Raw genomic sequence first — 19164 nt, 5'->3', positions numbered from 1 at the left:
GAAGTAATGAGTCCTTCAACATAATAGTGTTTACTTTTTATTTTATTTTACTCATTTGGGTGTTTTGCCTGCATGTATGTCTGTACCTCACTGGCATGCCCGGTGCCTGAGGAGTCAGAAGAGGACATTGAATCCCCTGGAATCCGAGTTACACGTGGTTGTGAGCCATCATGTGGGTGCTGGGAATCAAGCTAAGGACTCTTTGTAAGAGCACTCAGGGCTCTTAATCACTGAACCCCATGGTAGTGCTTTGAACAGAATTGAGAATTTTATTTTAGAGATTCTCCTAAGAGTGGCAGGTGTATCTATCGGTGTAACCTGGCACAGGCCCGATTGAGCTGGAAGATCACAAGTCCAAGCCAAACAGACTTTTTAGTAAGGACCTTGTTTTAAAGAAAAAAAGGCTTGCTGGGCAGTGATGGTACACGCTTTTAATCCCAGCACTCGGGGAAGCAGAGGCAGGTGGATCTCTGTGAGTTCAAGGTCAGAGAACTCAAAAAAAAAAAAAAAAAAAAAAAAAAAAAACAAGAAGAAGAAGAAAAGAAGGAGAAGAAGAAGAAAAAAGAAAAAGAAGAAGGCTTATCTCAGTGGTAGAATTTCTGCCTAGCTTTTGGCAAGCCCTAGGTTCTGTTTTCAGTAACACACACACACACACACACACACACACACACACACACAGAGAGAGAGATATGCACGCCCAAACACAAATAAATACATAATTCATATATAAACACTTATAAGTAACAAAGGGCTGCCACATGCAGTGTGATGACATCTAACTTCCTCGAAGGTCCTATCTACTACTCCTTTTGTCGTTCAACAGCCTTCCAGAGCATCTCTATTTCTTACATACATAGAAGAGAAGTCTGACTGAGTTATGCTCTGCTACAATACTCAGGCACAATAGAAAGATATATTAAAAACAAGCCAAAAAACCTTTGGCTTTGCCAGACATGCTCCTGCATGTCTTTAATCCCACTGTCTGAGAGGCAGGTGAATCTCTAGGAGTTCAAGGCCAGCCTAATCTACATAGTGAGTTCCAGAATAGTTAGAGCTACTTAGTAAGACCCTGTCTCAAACAAACAAAAACCTCAAACATTCAGCTTTTATGCTCATGTTTATGAAACAACACTGTACTGTTAATGTTAGTGACAGGTGCTTAGGTTTTCTTCAGAGATATTTTGTCTCTTGTGGTTGCTGGTCTGTTGTTAGTCGTAGTAACACATTCAGCAACAGCAGTCATTTATTTTTATTTAGCTCTGCTGTGGTGCTGAGGCTGTAGACCATGCTCCACAAGGGTTCCATCCCAGAGCATCCTGCCACCCTGGAACTATCATTTATGGAGGACAGTGACTAACTAAAGTAATTATTAGCCACTCAACTTCTCATTTCTGCAGAATTATTCGGACACCCAGTCCCTTCTTCACACACACACACACACACACACACACACACACACACACACAAATCTAACCTAACAATTTTCTTCAAAATGGTATGAAAAAAAGTTAAGTTCCAGGTTAGTAAAAGTTCAGGTGCCCTCCCTTAATCCCAGCATTCATTTGGGAGGCAGAGGCAGGTGGATCTCTAAGTTCGAGGCCAGCCTGATCTACAGACAGAGAGAGGGAGAGAGAGAGAGCGCCAGGCCAGGTTCCAAAGCTACAGAGAAACCCTGTCTACAAAAACAAAACAAAACCCAAAAAGTTTGGAGTTTAACTTCATTCTCCTTGAAAGGTCCTTCCTTTTTTTTTAGCTCTGACTTTAGGAGAATGAACTTTTTTCTCAAGATATTGCTCCCCAGCCAGCTATATCAAAGTTGCCTGCGTTGTTTGCTCAAAGGGAAGAGTCCAGGGCCCCTCTTTAAACACAAGGAACGGAGGGCTAGAGCGGTGGCCCCAGACACCACGTTTTCCTCCGTTCCTCATCTCCCTACTCAAAGCTGCAAGCACAGCCCAACTCTTAATTTTGTAAAACTTTCACTTTTTTTTTTTTTTTTTTTTTTGCTCTCCAATAAATCAAATAAGCAATTAAAAAAAATTGACCGGATCTTGTCAAGGATATGTTCTTTATTGTGACTCTGTGAAAACTCAATAACTTCTCCATGGGACAGTTAACTGCCCTAAAATCTCGATCATCTCCCACATGACATCTGCATTGAGACAATAACTATTTCCTGACAGGATGGAAGAGCTAAGGGGGCCCAGTCTCCTCCATGTTACCTCTTTTTTTCTTGGTAATTTAAAGGCATTTATGAAATGTCTCTGGTATCTTGACCCTGTATTACAGAGCCTACCTTCAGAACAAAGACATTTTATAAGGATTCATTTTTGTTATTGTTGTTTCTGTTTTTAGTACTAGGGACTGGGGGGGGCATGAACACATCAGTCAAAAACTAATCATTTATTTCTGTACGGAAAACTGTGTGTTTTGTTTTGTTTTATAAAAAAAGGGTGAGGTTAGATGCTTAGTTCAGTGGTAGAGCACTTGGCCAGCATTTGAGAGATTCTGGATTTATTCTCAGGACCACAACAAATGAATCCATGCACTTGTCCCCAAACTGCCTTTTAATTATACTACCATGGGAAAAGTTCACATACGCGCTGTCATGTTTTTCTTTTCTTAGACAAGGTCTCACTAGGTAGCCCAGGCTGGCCTTGAGCTCTTGAAGCTCCTGCCTCAGCCTCCTAAATGCTAGGATTAAGAGACATGTGCTGCCATGCTGAGTTCTGCCATGCTCCAAAATAGGTGTAATCATCCTTTATCATCCTTCGTAATAGACATAACACTCCCCAAAGATCTGAGACGATGGATGGGCTCGGGCTTGTAAAACATGAAGGGTTCTTCAGTGAGGGATGCTGTAAGATGAGAAAATTATTACTATTCCTTTTACAGGCCTTTAATGAGTTATCAACCTGTCATTGATTAATCTGTTGTTTGAAATAAATCACTTCTTGTTTTTTCAGGGTTACTGGAGAGACATAAATTATCCTGGGAGTTTTGGGGAGAGGGAGACTTTAAAATTTAATAAAATTAAATAAAACAAGCAACATTAGCTCCCTCCCAAATATATACATATATGCACATATACACTATATCACATACACATGCATTATTTGTCACACATACTCTTTCTCTCTGTCTGACTGTAGTGTGCATCTTCTTTTCACTTTTTATTGACTAGATTGATTGAACATACCAAAGCGTTTGGGTCACTGAAGCCTCAAGTGCTTTGGGTTAGCTAAAGTATCACGAAGTCCACTAGCTCATTAGCAGTAAACCCTAATGTAGGAGAGTGATTAGAAATAAATTATTTACTTGATGCCATTCTTGGTTGTGAAATCGTCTGGCTCGTCCTTTGTTTAGTTGTTACTATGCACAAACCCTTCTTTTAAGATTTTGCTTACTCAACAGTAAGGATTTTTTGAGATTCTAAATAGTTACAAAGAAAATCCCAACCCTTTCTACGTGTTACAGTTGTTAAATTCTTTACAAAAGAATAACTCCTTATTGGCTCAAGGCGAAGCTTAAAGACCAGGCCATGGTTTTCAATGGCACAGTGCAAGGAAGATTTCTGAAATACCACTGGATATATTTGTTTGATATCAGTTGCCTTCATTGCTGTCTTCTTTTTTTTTTAAAGTTTATTTTATGAGCAAAATTGGTAATTATTGTGGAAGGGAAGGAAAGGCAGAAAAAACACCCCAAATCAGGCATACAGAGATAAATGGATAAAGGATTTGACAACTATAAAGAATAAATGAGTGAGGGATCCATGAACAGTGTCTTTGGGCTGCAAGCAGTAGGTTCATGTGGAGAAGTTTCTGGAACTGGGTACACTGAATAATCACATTGAAAACCCCCTTGCAGAGTTTTATGACAGAAAGTATTTTTATCCGCCTTTAGAATGGTTACAAAGAGATCTGGGGATAGTTCCATTGCTTGAGTTCGGCTGGCTTCACTTCTTGAACAAACTGAAGGATTAAGCTCTCACAAATATTCCTATCTTCTGAAGGAGTAAGAAGGATGTTAGCACTTTTGCTCAGTGCTCAATATGCCATCATCATACAGTCTTTCTATTAGCCCTTCATTTATGCCCTTGTAGAGGAATCAGTGTATTCTAATTGGAGCATTTCTCCCACAGGGCAAAAATAAAATGAAGTTTCAATAACTGGCATGAAACGTTTTAGGCACACTCAGGAAGTTTTCAGAAATGAGAACTTTCACATGACATAGAAGTTTTAAAGTCCAGTAAATTATGTAGCAGTGCACAGGAGTGAAAGCTCAATTACCCACTCAGAGGGGTAACCCTATAGCCCACATGTCTGGATCTATGTATGCAGATGGACAGATATACTTCAGGTCTCCTGGGAACTTAGATTTCTAAAAAGCTATTACTCAGAATGGACAGTTTTATGATTGCATAAAAAGAAAAGGGAAGATGACAGAGTTGTTATAAAAATGAGAGGCCTTTTGGTGTATTAACAGCTGAAAACATTAGGACTTAAATGAAAATGTGAAACCAAATCAGCCTAAAACTCAAACTTAAAGGGGGAAAAAAAAACTTGAAGAGAGGGTCTGAAGCATATGGACACCCACCCAGTAAGCAACCAGGGCAAAGGGAACCCCAGACTTTAGCTTATTAAAGATGACCTTTCCCCTCTCTAAAATTTCAAAGCTGACGTTTCAAGAGCTGAGCAGACTGTGTGCCATATGTAACATGACCTCAGCCCCACTCTGCCTGAGTACTGATGGCATCTCTAATGAGAGGTGAAAGGTCCTTTTCTTGCAGCTTTTTCAGAAAGCCACCAACTCATGCCTGTGGAGGAAGAGTCCTCCCCTCCCCCCCCTTGATTTCAAGACAACTGCCTTTAATACACAGCCTCAAAAACACTTTTATTACCAGCTGATTTGCTTGCAGCCACAGCCAAATGGCAGGGTGTACAATCGCACGCAGGAGAAAATATTTATTTTGACTCAGAAGGCCAAGGGATTAAGAGAACATTGTATTAACCTTGCCTTTCATCTACATTTTAAAGGGAAGTTCTCCAGAGGCATCCATTGAAGTTCTATTTTTTAATAATGAGTTTCAAAGACTCTTGCAAGGCCAGGTGTGTGTTTACCTGAAGGGAGGGAAGAAAGGGAAGGCACTATACCGGGAGGAAGAGGTAGTTTTCGTAGAGGCCAAAGGAAAAAAAAAAAAAAAAAAAGATGTGTGTTCTGGAATCTGTTACAGGCATTTCTAGGAGCCAGCCCCCACCCCCACCCCTACCATTTCCCCCCTTGTTCCTGCTGCTTGGAAACAAAATAGCTCTTTTCCAAGCGGGTTGTTATCATATTCATGGCACGGTCAATTTCCGTTTGCCAAGAAAATATTTAGTCTGATCAAAGAAATTAGAAAATCGGATGAATAGAAACAGACGTTCCCACAAGAGAAGCGTTTGTCAACGTGAAGAGTCAGGCAGACGGCGGCCCACCCAGTGACTGCCGGGAATTAGCTCTCCAGCCAAAGGCGGAACTACAAGGCCACCTGGATTCTGCTGGAGGGGCTACCGAAGAGTCTGGTCTCCTCGGGAAATCGAGATGCTCCGGTGGGAGAGTAGACTGGAGACGACGGGGTCTGTATCTATGCCCAAACCAGGAGGTCCGTTACATTCACTCACGTAGAAGGACTTCTCTAGAGAGCTCACTGCTAAGTGGTATCTATCTGGTTTGGGATTCTGCAGTTCTGCCGTTTGCTTGGTTTATTATGCTTATGAGAAGACAAGAACACATTGTTCTCGGTAGGTGGTAGAGCAGTATGGACTTTGGGGGATGTAGGAATAACAGTTTCTCAATAAGATAATTTTCGTATTTGTGGATCTGGATGGAGAGCGATTAATAGCTGGATTTGGGGTGTTTTTAATCTTTACCAGCGTGCACCGGCTAACTTCAGATGTTAGAGACTTTTCTTTCTCTTCGTTCTTCCTGGGCAAGCAGCCGCCAAACTAGATGAGACCATTTGCTGAGGTGTTCGAGAAATCGCGGTTTTCTGTTTGCAGGTCCCAGGTCTCAGAGTGCAGCCTTCACTAGGAAAAGGGGTCCGGATTCCTTGCTTGTCTGGGGCAAACTGGAGCACCCTCCCTATTCGTCTACAAAGTTCCTTACACCGACGCCTCCAATTTGGGGAGGGAGAAGGCTAAGGAGGACTATGCCTGAAGGAAAAGGACCAAGGAAGAAAGGGCTAGAAGGCTAAACAAGCCCTTCTACCTTCTAATACACCCCGCGCCCAGGCTCTGCGGTTGGTGGCAGAGAATCTGCTCTGTCACTTTGGTCCCTGACATCCAGGCCGGGTTCCCTTTTTTGTTTCGGTTCCTGCAGGCCGAAGGCTGCTTTGCCAGGAAGACAGCGCCCTCTCTCTCCGCCAGCCAGTCTGTCGGCCTGCGCCCCTCCCTGCTCGGCTGACCTCAGGGCGCCTCCCTCTGGTCCCCGCCCTCCCGCTCTGGGTCTCCTCCTTCCTCCTGCCGGTTCTGCGATCCGCCCTACTACTAATTGCCCATCAACCTGGGAGAGCAGCCGCTTGGGTCTGGGTCCCCGGCCACCGGCCTAGAGCGCCAAGACCCCGGTCTGCACAACTGGGCGGAGCCATCCCCGCACAGCAGCGGTGCCTGGGTCTGCTGTGAGGACAGGCTCTGCGGGTCCCGAAGGAAACACTCGGGGTGTGCACCTAACTGAGCACCTTATCCGGTACCCAGCCTGCAAGCGAATTGATGGGTGGGGATGGCGGCTGAACTTGGAGGGGGGTGGATTAAAAAAAAAATCTTACAGCCTTCTTCCAAGGCCTCCCTCGAGGTTCACTATGCTTCCCGGCAGTCTTACTCCTGCTGGCTTCCAGGAGGCCTTTGCCAAGAACTGCAACGGTGTTGCAAAGTCGAAGTACAGGCGAGTGGGTAAGACTCCCAGAAAGGTATGGGTGAATGGGTATCTTCCCAGTACCTTCTGCCCGGTATTTCTTTTTTCCCACTGCCCAGAGGGCTGCAGACAAATAAATGCCGCTGCGCGGCCCATTCAGAAACAGAAAGCATCCCTGTCCTGCCGGTGAAAACCAAAACTCGGCTTTTGTAGGAATGGAGAAAAACAACAATAGCTAACAGATTTCCTACGACGACAAGGTCATTCATCCACAGACGTACAGGCCTAAAATGATCCCACACCCTGGAACTCCTCTTCGCCCCCTGGAGCGATAGGGGGAGTTCGCCTGGAGGTGACCTCACTGTCGTCGAACACAGGCGGCTCCCAGCAATGAACTAATTGAGTCACAAACCACTGGCCATTCCTAACAAAGCCATCTATCTCGGCAGCTCAGCGCCCAATTTGTCCGCAGCACTTTCTTCCGCAATTCAGAGGCATTACCCTGTTTTTAAAAAGTATCGCAGCAGAGACGTGGCAATTATCCTGGGCTCGGGTTACTCTAAATGGCTTTAGACTGCGAAATGGAAGAATACAAATGCGGCGAACGTGTTGATCGCCTCGGGGCTGAGCCTGTACAAGGGATGGGGGAGCAGGTCGAGGAACTTTAGGCTAGGGAGAGGGAGACCGGGTACTAAGCTGCTGCTGCTGGCTCCGCCTTTCCACCAGCCAAAATGAAGAGTTGGTCCTTGGCCCCTAGAGGTTAAGGTCTCCCAGCGACCGACCCTCGAAGCTCTAGGGGAGAAAGGCTCGTGTCCTAACATGACCAGGCCAAGCTGAGAGCGGATTCTGAGCCTGTAGCAGGTTGAGAACTTCAGAGGATACTAGGACAGGAGCAGAAGAGAGGTCGAGGGTCTGAACCAGGATTGGCGAATCTGGTGTCTTCTGGGAAACCATACTGAGTCTGGGGAGGAAGAGGAGGAAACAGAGTGGGTTCTGAGAGTTGGGAGCAGTAAAAGACAGGCCTGGTTGGAAGCCCGGGAGCCTGGGAGCTCACTCTCTGCCAAGGTGAGATTCGGCAAGAGCTGGAGAAGCCCACTGACCGCTAGGTTTCTGCACACCAGGGGCGGTGGGGGTGGGGGAGACAGACAGTCTTAAGAGTCTACATTCAGGTCCTCCAGGGTGAACTGGGCCTGGGCAATGAAGCCGGAAAGAAAGTACAGTGAGCGGTGCTTCTGCCGGGGCGTGCAGACGTCTGTTCAGCCCTGCAGGCTGTGACGGCCACACTGTGCGTCTTTCTCCTTCTGTTCAAACCAGCCCCCACATCTTGAAGTAATCAGCAGCAGAGAAGGGACTCGTCCCCCTGGCATCTCAGGTTAAAGAAAGAGGTCCAGGAAAATGTGGTAGAGCCATTACAAGAAATCCGAGCCGCAGTCATCAGGGACTCCAATTGCCATCGCATTAGGATTGATTAGAGACCAGCAGTACCGTAATGACCCGGAAAGAGGGGCAGCCGGGGATTATTAATATCAGAATGTGTGTGTAGGGGGGCCAAGCTGGGGAGGGAGACGTTTTAAGTTACTGGGATTTATATATAAGTACAGGCTTACCTGAGGGAACCGGATAGTCAGGGAATCACACAAACAATAAATCTAATTACATCTAAAATTTCACAAAGTCTGATTTCTAAAAGAGTATAAAGGGCAGGCTAACATTTTACTCCTTAAAAAAAATAATCATGTAGATTTATAAATTGATTGTAAAGACCCAAAGTAATGGGGAGGGACACAAGCTATCTGCTTTCCTTACAATTGGAACTCTAAATAAATAAATAAATAATACGTTGGCCTCTAACCACCCTGATTTTTCTCTCATAGGAATGTGCTTGCATTTTCTCTCTAGGGCAGTGAGGTAACAATAATGCACTTTTTTTTTTGGTTCAGTCTGTAGAAGAGTAATAAGATGAGTTATAACCAAAGCAATGGTGCCTGGATAGCGGGTTTTGTCTTGTTTGTTGGAGATTTGAATGATCAGGATCCCAAAGAGATGTGAAGAAGAGAGTGGCTTGTCTCCTTCCTTGGAGTTAAGAGCCAAAACAAATCAGCCCCTGATGGTCTGGGCTGCAATGCAGCTCACTGGATAATTAACTCCATCTTTCCAGTCCACCCTAACTGTTTATTTAGTGTCACCCTGCATTACCGTCGCTAGCACTTTCCTCTGAACAGGAGGAGCTGCAGGCTTTCACCTCCCAAAAGGAAATTCTTCTTAGCTTAGACAGATGCGGTACTCAGGATGTATGTTAGTTGAGAGAGAGGGAGGGGAAAGCTGATTGAAATCCAATGGAAGATAAGCTTTCTCCGGAGTTCTCCTTTTTGTAAACGTGCTCCAAAGTAAAGTTTAAAGGGGGGAGGGGCCAGTGTCGCCTACATTCTTAAGAAGTGATCGTGACACCTCATTTTCCAGAGAGGTGCTTTGCCACCTAATGTTGAATGGGAGCTTGTGGTTCAAACTCCCATTGGTGTTCCTAGGCTGAGCTTCCTCCCAGTGCAGCTCAGCTCTAGTAATCGGAAGAGAAGTGAGCAAAGATGGGGATGGGAAAGAAAGGTGGATGCTGAGTAGCGGTGGTGGGAGAACCTGGGACAGCAAGAGTGTAGAGTGAATGAATGAGTGACAGCAGAGGTGCGGGCAAAATGAGCCATCTTTCTTTGAGTAGCAGAGAGAGACCGAGACTCAGAAAGGCAGACCACACCTCCCAACCACAGGGGCCACGCAGCCCCTTTCTAACCCCTCTGTGCATTTTCAGTGTAAGGAGGGGAGGGGGCTGGGACAGGAGCTCAGATTGGTGGGGAACGGAGCTAGAATGTATGGGTTTGGAGGTGTCATATTCTATTTGTCCCTTTGTGTTTCTCGGGACAGCGTGGAGATTGAGATGGCATTTTCTGGCGCTACACGCGGTGGACCGAGGACAGAGTTTCAGGCGTAGGACTCCAGCTGGTTCTGTTTGTCCAGGTGTGGGAGGGGGCGGTGGTCGGCTGGCGTCCTGGGCCAGCCTAGGCTTTTCGCACTACGGAAGCAGGAGCCTCAGTCCCCACGCTTCCCGCTTGCAGGAGAAAGCCACCACCACCCCCTGCGTCCATACATAAATATATTAGGGCTACAGACAAATCCTCATTGTTCAGAAATAAGCCGAGGAGGCCGGACGGCTCCCCTCAGCGAGGCAGAACGAGGCAGAGAGGATGGGTGGGAAGGAGGGAGGCGGGGGCCTCGCGGATCCGGTGTCGCGTTGCAGATTCCCACTAAAGATAACGAAACGTGATCTATTTTTCAGAACAGCAAGTGGATGGGAAAGAACCTTGACAACACAAAACTCATTTACTAATGGACTGGTTTTGAGTTTCTCCTCCCTGGGTCCGCAAATCTCCCTTCCTGATCCCTTGGCCTAGTCAGTCCTCGCAGGCAACGGCGTCCTGCACAGGGCAGGTGGGAGGCAGCTCCAGTGCTTCGCTCAGAATCTGAACCTGGTTTCCAAGGACGTAGGGCACGAGCGGCTTCCGTTCAAGGAGAGGAAAAAGGTGAACATTGTTGCTTCAGCTCAGATTTGAGTCTCCGCACTGCTGCATAGAGATGACATTAATTTATTGAGGATGCCTCTGCCTTCCAGATCTGTAGGTAGGGTAGGAGTCCTTTTTAATGGTAGAGGAACTCCAAGAAACCCGGCTGGGAGTCTCAGTGCAACTTGTATCAAGCCAGGAGAAAAACAAGTAGGACCCAGATACAAGATTTTGACCCAAGGCCTATGTCGGCCCAGCAACAACCGACGTTTTCGCCCTGGCCTTTCGGCACACCCTTTGTGTACCTGGCTATTACCGACGCTGTGGAGGCACCAGAAGCCTCTCCCCCAGCGTCACCCTACTAAGCCCGGAAGCTGCCAGGACAGCAGCAAGCGGACTAGAGTGGTTGGGTTTCCTTTAAATCCCCGACGCATCTCTGCTTTTTCATGTGATTTGCATTGACAGCAAAGGTTTTATATTACAGAACAACTCCAACCTTTCTGTGCGCGATTTAAAATGGATCATTTGGTTTATGTGGTTTGTAAATTCATGTCATTTTACCTCTTTTAGTGGTTTTCAGTGAAAGGTTCCATTTGGGGAAACCTTATATATCCAAGCCAATAATTATCATTTATAACAATTGGTTCCCTTAACCGAGGGATCCAAATTGAAGGTAAGCTCCTTGGTACAAAGCGCACAGCACTTTCCTTTTTAGTTAAGTGATCTATTGGATTAAATGGGAGGGGGAAAAGGCTGGCCTGGCATGTCCAGCCTCCACCCCCACCCCCGCTCCCGCCTCTGCCTCTGAGAAAAACTACCTCAGTGCCAGTTATCACAGAACTTAAGCCACTCCTCTTGCCACTTGTCACCGGTGTCTGGTACAGTCATGATTCCTTTTGAACAGATTAAAAAAAAAAAAAAAGGCCGGGGTGGGGGATCTGGAGAATGCCAGGGAAATGGTAGCCCTACACTGTCCTTCTTTCTTGCTATCCTCTGTAAATGTATACCTGTAGTTATCTGTGATTTATACCTCCCTTTCTTACAAAGACTGTTAATTACTAATTACTCTGCACTCAACCTACCGTTTGTCTTTTAAGTGACAGTGTTTATAACCCTCCTCCCATTTTAATTGTGCACACTTGTTCCAGACATTAGGGTACTGATTTTGAGAGCCCAAATAAGCCCCCATTCTGGTCCTCACACAGCTGCCATGTCAATAAGGACTGTTCCAAGCAGAGACATTCCTCTTGGCAGGACACTGTCGTTCCTTAAGACTTCATCTGAAACGTCATGAGCACTAAAATAAGACAGCGAGGGAAAATTACCAGGCACATAGCCTAGGGCTCAGCAGTGCCAGTCTTCTAGTTCAGAAAGTAAGCCATTGGCCACACCATGTGGCAGGAGCTCTTTTGAAATAATACACACCCATTAAAAATTTTTTTAAATAAAAAAAGCCTAAATGTAATGGTTTAATTGCATGAAATAGCATGAGTTTCAAGGAGGCAGAAAACACGGTGTGGGAGCTCCTCAGAGCAGAGCCATTCTGTCTACTTGCAGTCTCTCAGGGGAAACAACCACGAGGTGGGAACCCTTTATGAGTTTGAAATACATGTTACAGGGTGCTTTGGACTGGGTGCATTATTTTTAAACTGTATAAATAACGCAAAGGGAAACCCTCCTCTCAGAGCTCAAAATGCAAAACACGGTTCTGTGGTGCAGTCTGTTTGGCTGATGAAATCAAAACACTGAAAGAAGACAAGCATGTTTAAAGAGCTCAGGGTTTGCTCCTGGCCATTCTCTAAGAGGGCACGCTGAAATCAAAAGCATTTTTGAAGTGTACTTAAAATTCTGTTTTGAACTTATCTAATCAGAGATAAGTATAGTCATAAAGTCACTCTCCTTCCACCATTTGGCTTCCCTTATCTCCACACATTGTTCTTATCTGCTCCCAGTCTTAGCTACTGACAATAGATTATCTTTATTTAGAGAGGCTAATTGTTTTCAAAATCTTTTTAATAATTGCTTTGGAACAAGGTGTGCAAATGAGGCTTAAGATAATTACAGCTTCATTTGTTTGTATAGTTTTACTAAGCATTCTCCTGACAGAAACAAAATAGCCGATGATGGGACTTAAATTGCAGGACACCTCTCGTTCTCTGGCAGCAAAATAGGCCAGCATTGCAACACACACCACGCATATCTCTCTCTCTCTCTCTCTCTCTCTCTCTCTCTCTCTCTCTCTCTCTCACACACACACACACACACACGCACACACACACACACACACTTTATTTAATCTTCTTGGAGCCACTGTGGTTCTAGCTTTGAGGGCAGTGTCCCTCTCAGAGCAGGGCAAGGATTATGTTACAGCGCGACGGTTATTGGAGCTGGGCACAGTTTTATTTAATTTACACCCCATCCAGAGCCTTTTGCATGAGGCTCCAAATACATTTTTGCTAATGGCAAGTAAAGCTTTTCGGCATTCATCAGTAACAGAGGTGGTGCAGAAAAAAACAAAACAAAAAACCCGCCACTGTGCAAATGTGGAAACTGAGTCCAGAAGTCTGTCGACTACGTCAAGATACTAAACCACAAACGAAGCACGGGTGTCTCTATCCAAACTCGGCTATTGTGCTACGGCCAACCCTTCTCCTGATGCCACGTCTGGAGGCACTTTGAGAAGGGGGGGGGGAATGCTGCCCAGATCAGAGTACCTTGCACCCTTTGGGTTAGAAAGGGGAAAGGGGGAGGAAATTAGGTTTGGCTCCTGGAGCTGAAGCGAAACCTGTGAGAAGCCACTCTCTGAGTCCCCGAAGCACAGAACCCTAGTCTGCTCCTGTATTATTTATCGCGTTCCATAAGCTATTCATCAATCCATTATTTATTCATCTCAACATTAAGGTAATTAAATATGAGCTCACCGGGAAAAGCCAAGACTGCAAAGGACAGGGATAGAAGTAAGGCGAAGAGGGTCATTAGAGAACGTCTGCAGTCATTGATTTGTGCAGGGATGCGCGAGGCTCCCCTTAGGTGACACCAAAGAGGGCGCCCGCTTTGCAAGGCCCTGACTTGCTCACCACCCTTTCCTGCACCCTAGTTCCCTCCTCCTGACCCCACCCTACTTCCCACCTCTCCCGGTCCTCCTCCTCCCACCACTTCTTACCCCCCACCAACTCGGCAGTTCACCCTCCCCACGCGGGCCGGCTGGGCGGCGCGGCTTTGCTGCCCGGCCGGGCGGCGCGCTGGCTGGCCAGCTTCGGATAGGCGCCGCCTGCAGCCAATCAGCGTGCCGGGGACGCTGCGCGCTTTAAGGCCGCTGCGGAGAGAACAGAAACCAAGTTCCCCGGCAACCAGCAGCATCCACCCGGCGGCAGGCGGGAGCCAGATAGGCCCGGAAGGCTGAGGAGTGCGCCAGCCACTCGGAGTCTAGCGCGCCCCTACTTCTCTTGGTCTTCCTACGCCTCCCACCCTCAAGCTCCGACTAGTCTCTGCTACTGCGCCAACCCTGGGAGGGGGTTAGGAGCAGCCGCGCCCCCCTCCCCGCGGCAGCCGCTCCCCCCCCCTGCTTTTTCAGATTCGCTCACTGCCGCGTGCGCCCGGGCCGGTGCGCCCAGGCAGCGCCAGCCATGTCGATGCTGCCGTCGTTTGGTTTTACGCAAGAGCAAGTGGCGTGCGTGTGCGAGGTTCTGCAGCAAGGAGGGAACCTGGAACGCCTGGGCAGGTTCTTGTGGTCGCTGCCCGCCTGCGATCACCTGCATAAGAACGAGAGCGTGCTGAAGGCCAAGGCGGTGGTCGCCTTCCACCGCGGCAACTTCCGCGAGCTCTACAAGATCCTGGAGAGCCACCAGTTCTCGCCCCACAACCACCCCAAACTGCAGCAGCTGTGGCTGAAAGCGCACTACGTGGAAGCCGAGAAACTTCGCGGTCGACCCCTTGGTGCCGTGGGGAAATATCGGGTACGCCGAAAATTCCCGCTGCCGCGAACCATCTGGGACGGCGAGGAGACCAGCTACTGTTTCAAGGAGAAGTCTCGGGGCGTGCTGCGGGAGTGGTACGCGCATAACCCCTACCCCTCGCCGCGGGAGAAGCGGGAGCTGGCCGAGGCCACCGGCCTCACCACCACCCAGGTCAGCAACTGGTTTAAGAACCGGAGGCAAAGAGACCGGGCTGCCGAGGCCAAGGAAAGGTACGCGGCATGCTAGCCCAGCCCCGGGCGACCCCGAGAAGTCCCACCCTTCGTCCCTTTCTGTCCCCTTCCCCCTCCCGCAGGCATCGCTCCGGAGCCGGTTCCCGGCGGCGGAGGCCAGAGGTCCGTGGGGCGGCGCCCCGATCTCGGGCGACGCTTCAGTGAAAGTTCACGAACTCTCGAGGTCGCCTGCTAGGGACTGGGCCGCCTTTGCGCTGAGCACCCGCGCATGGGTTTCTTTGGTGGGGAAAAGTGTCGGGAATTGTTGGCTCTGCGTTTGTCGTTCCTGCCTTCCTGGCTGGCTGCGGCGAAACGAGAGGGTGGCCGGGGAGTTTGTAGATCGGAGGGAAGGGGTGTATTGTTTGGTATCGGCATAGGAAGCCTGTTCGTGCGGCGGAGGGTCTCGAACTTCCGCCCTTGAACCCCGGCTTGAAGCTGACCTGAGACGTCCGCTCAGTCCCCAACGCCTCCGGGCTCTTTACTCGCTCTCTCTGGCTAGTGTATGGATGAGAGTCCATTCCGCATCAGTTGGACAAAGGGAGGAGTCTCGGGAAGAAATACCCTGAAAAGAGAGCTCTGGGGGAGTCGCTAGTGGGTGTCCTCTCAGAGGCTCCAGCCGGGAGATGACTGCCGCCTGCCGCGCTCCCTCGTGCCGAGCCGGGTTGCTTTCTCTGGCTCCGCCGTCGCCGCGGGAGAGGAGTGGAGCTCTGGTCGCTGGCTTCTCCCGTCCTGGAGCTCCGAAGCAAAGCTTTGGGGGGCGAAAACGGGGGGCTGTTTCTGCTCCCCCATCCTCGCGCAGACACGGCGGCGGTTAGGCCGGGGCAGTTCTCTGCCGAGCTTCTGGCCGAGGTTTGGAGGCGAGCGGGGCAGCCAGCGACGAGCGCAGCACCGAGCAGAGCTGATGGTCTGGGGCATCTGGGAGCAAGGCCCCTCACACACTGTCCTTTGTTCGCCGGCAGCCCGGGGGACGAAGATCTAGCTTCTACGTTCCCTTCTGGGTGGGAAAACACAGAGCCTGCCTAAATTCCGCCTAAATGGGCTCTCCTAGAGAGACTTTGCGGGCAAGGGAGGGTGCAGACGGGCAGGCGCTGGCGAGGGGTGGCCGCCGGCCCTCGGCGCTCGCTCGGAAGGCGGAAGCTGCGAGTAGGCAAGTCCAGAAGTTGACTGGGACGGAGTGCGGGGACTGAATCGGCAGTGCGGGGCCCATCAGCGCCCAGCTGGGGTGGGGCGGCGAAGTTTTTCATGCTGTGAAAGGGTGGGAGCCTAAGGATTGTTGGCGTTGGCGAGCAGCTAGAAGGGAGGACAGGGGGAGCTGAGACACGAATTAGGAGCAAAGGAACAGATTGCATGGTTGCAGCTAGCCTTTAGTTTATAAAAAACGGCCGGTCTCTGAAGCCAAGCAAGGGCCCACTCCTGGATGAAATCCGAGAGACTGGCTAAGCTCCCTGTGTTTACTCAGGTCACTGGGCCGCTCTGGGCACGACTTCCCATGACCTGTCCTAGGTCTCTGAAACCCCAGTCTCCAGACAGCGGCCGGGAAACTGGTCATCTAATTGCTTCCTCAGATGCTGGTAGGCCATTGACTTGGGTCACCGCAAGCATTTGTGCATTGGGCAGTTTGTCTCCCAATCATTTCTTTATCGCAACAGCCGTTTGTCGGAGGGCTTCCAAACAGTTAGTTACTTAGGTGCACGGGGCTAGTTGATAGGCACTTAAAACATAGCTGCTTGGACAAAATTGAAAACACATTTTTGGGGACTTATTTTAAATAAACACTGCTCATCTGACTTTGAGGAGTACGGAAGAAACGTGGCTAGGTCCAGGCAGCAGGCTCCCCATTTCTCTAGTCGGCCTCTTCACCTCCCCCATGACCCTTGGGGATGGGTGGGAGGCAGAGATCCTCCATTTGGGTGGTGACAGATTGCACAATGGACGGCCCTTTCCTCCTGCCAGCCCCCCTCCCTTCACCTCACACTTTTTTTTTTTTTTAACCATATGGTGTTGTCCTCTATTTCTCAGGGAGAACACTGAAAACAATAACTCCTCCTCCAACAAGCAGAATCAACTCTCTCCTCTGGAAGGGGGCAAGCCGCTCATGTCCAGCTCAGAAGAGGAGTTCTCACCGCCCCAAAGTCCAGACCAGAACTCGGTCCTTCTGCTACAGAGCAATATGGGCCACGCCAGGAGCTCAAACTATTCTCTTCCGGGCCTAACAGCCTCACAGCCCAGCCATGGCCTGCAGGCTCATCAGCACCAGCTCCAGGACTCTCTACTGGGCCCACTCACCTCCAGTCTGGTGGACTTGGGTTCCTAAGTGGGGCGGTCCTGGGGCCTTGAAGGGACGGCTTGGAGAAGCAACCAACCGCAACGACTAGGGACACTTGTACATAGAAGTCAGGAACAATTTTGCAGCTTGTTTCTGGGGTCCTTTGCGCATAAAGGAATGATGGGCTTTCACAAATGTCTTTTTAAAAACTACAACCAACACCGATCTCAGTTGAGCATAGTCTCCCTCTCCTCTCTGGCTCTTAACCCTGTTGCATTTCCCCTCCCGCTGAAAGGTCAGGAAACAAAAGCACCTAGTCTTGGTCCTGGGCAACCCAGGCATCCATTTCAGTAGCCTCTTCTTTCTCCTCCTCCTCTTCGTCTTCTTTTAGTGAAGAAAAAGTTCACATCAACTGGATTTTAGTTATTTGCTTTTAATTTATTGATGGAGACATGGTTTAGGGAAGAGGAAAAGGAAAAGAAGAGGAAGAAGAGAGACATATCAAAAATACCGAAAACAAAAACCCTCCAGGCTGAGAGCGGCTGGCTGCAGTCTTAAGATGAATAGGAAAAGTATAATCATAACCGGTTTTGATGGGAAAATTAAGTTTACATTTTCACATTTAGTGTTAAATAATTTTATGTAGATTAAAATGAAAGAACAGTATTAGTGAGGAAAACAAGTGCCTAAATGTCTTGATGCTGTCTGTGTGAGGCGGTTAGAACTAGAAGAGACATTAGTAATACAACTATTTTTGTCAAATTTAGTGGGATTTTTTTTGGGGGGATTGATTGTGTTCTTTTTCTTTTTCCCACGACAAACTTTAAAAGTGTACCAACAAGGGAGGGGAAGACACTTACCCCAAATGTCCTCACTTCTGCCCTCAGGACTTTCCTACCGGCAGGCTGCCTCTGCTAAGAGGCCTCGATCTCCACTTTCTACTTGCAAAAGGGTACCAACCAACCTGGCAACCTGGTAGTTGTTACTAAAACGGCACGCGTCTCTAGGCTTCTTTTCTATTGTACCCAAACCGGTCTAAATTAAACTCAGTAGACCACCAGGAGTTTGATTCTGTTTCTGAAAAAGGTGAGTCGTGCATTCTGTCATTGGGCCTATTTAAAAACAAGTCTTCTTGCTTACTTAGTAGTAGTTATGAACTGCAGGGTATTTTTGAAGTCTATTACCCGGAACCAAGAATATTGGCTAGGTTAATGATATGACAAAAGAGAAGAAATGTAGCCTTGGGTATTTATTTATTTTTATTATTTAGAAATGCAGTTTTGTTTACCACTGTTTCTTCTCCACAGCATTCATATGTTAACTTGGCTCTTCTGTGTTAACTAACACCTTATGAAAGGACTGTGAAAGTAAAAGTAATTTATCTGCTTTTTTTTTTTTAAAAAAAGGGAACTCAAACATGGCTTTAAAATTATGAATTAATCCAGTACAAATAAAAATCAGGCCACCAGGAGCTCTTTTCTCAGATAGTGTCCAGAACAATCCCAGTAATCAAGAAGGCTCCATGTTCTTTTTTGCCTGGGGCAAAATGATGTATCTTCTGTATTTAGCATTTAAGGCTAGTGAAACAAATGGCATTATTTATTAAAATTCTACTCAGGATAACAGGATTGGCTTGTTTGTGCTCTGTAAAATATTGTTCCCCAGGGAGAGTCTATTTATTTCCTGACATGACAGTTTCGTAATTTTGATTTTTCCTCATCTATAAATGTCAACATTAATATATTTCTTTCTTACCTTTCTCTATTGTTCTTGACCCGAGTGAAATGAGGTGTATATGTGTGTGAACTTAAGGACTTCCTGTCATGAGTTGTTTTTTTTTTTTTTAAGCTGTTTTCTAATTGTTTTGCGTTTAAAAGAGAAATGGTCACTGTGCTTTTAAAATATAGTCACTTTTACTTATAAAGTCATTTTCCCTTGGTGATGGACAGATGTGCACACAGCCGCTCAGAGACCATCATTTGGGCTGGGAGCTCCGGGTCCCAATCTCCCTTGTTAGTGTTTTGGATCATTAAGTCGGTGTTTATTTAAGTCACTAGGGTGTTTATTCTCCACGTCTTGGGCCACGGAGAAATGCCACCCTCTGCAGGAGGGGCTCTCACAGGGAATCTCCACACATTCTTCACATTCACTCCCCAAAACAAACACCCGGCACAAAGATAGCTTTCAGTGACCCTGACAGGCTTCAAAAGAGACCGCGGAAATCTCCCTGGAAAATAAGGAAGGGCCAATTACTTTAATTTCTTACATGCCCTCGC

General features: G+C 47.7%; 1 protein-coding gene across 1 annotated transcript; it reads left to right on the top strand.

The window, feature by feature from the left end:
- Nucleotides 1-13770: 13770 nt before the first annotated feature.
- On the top strand, nt 13771-17747 carry LOC127230683 (homeobox protein SIX1). Its single transcript, XM_051195984.1, has 2 exons — nt 13771-14622; nt 16642-17747. The coding sequence occupies exons 1-2, from the start codon at nt 14063-14065 to the stop codon at nt 16934-16936; spliced, it is 855 nt and encodes a 284-aa protein (XP_051051941.1). The 5' UTR covers nt 13771-14062; the 3' UTR covers nt 16937-17747.
- The last annotated feature ends 1417 nt before the right edge of the window (nt 17748-19164 follow it).

Source organism: Phodopus roborovskii, unplaced genomic scaffold, assembly GCF_943737965.1.
Source record: "Phodopus roborovskii unplaced genomic scaffold, PHOROB, whole genome shotgun sequence".
In the NCBI taxonomy this organism is placed as follows: Eukaryota; Metazoa; Chordata; class Mammalia; order Rodentia; family Cricetidae; genus Phodopus; species Phodopus roborovskii.
Note: the sequence above shows the minus strand (reverse complement) of the source record. Positions and strands in the feature narration are given on the sequence as shown.

Coding starts and splice junctions, on each gene's coding strand:
- LOC127230683 (XM_051195984.1), top strand. CDS start 14,063: ATGTCGATGCTGCCGTCGTTTGGTTTTACGCAAGAGCAAGTGGCGTGC. Junction 14,623..16,641: donor GCTGCCGAGGCCAAGGAAAG/GTACGCGGCATG, acceptor TCTATTTCTCAG/GGAGAACACTGAAAACAATA.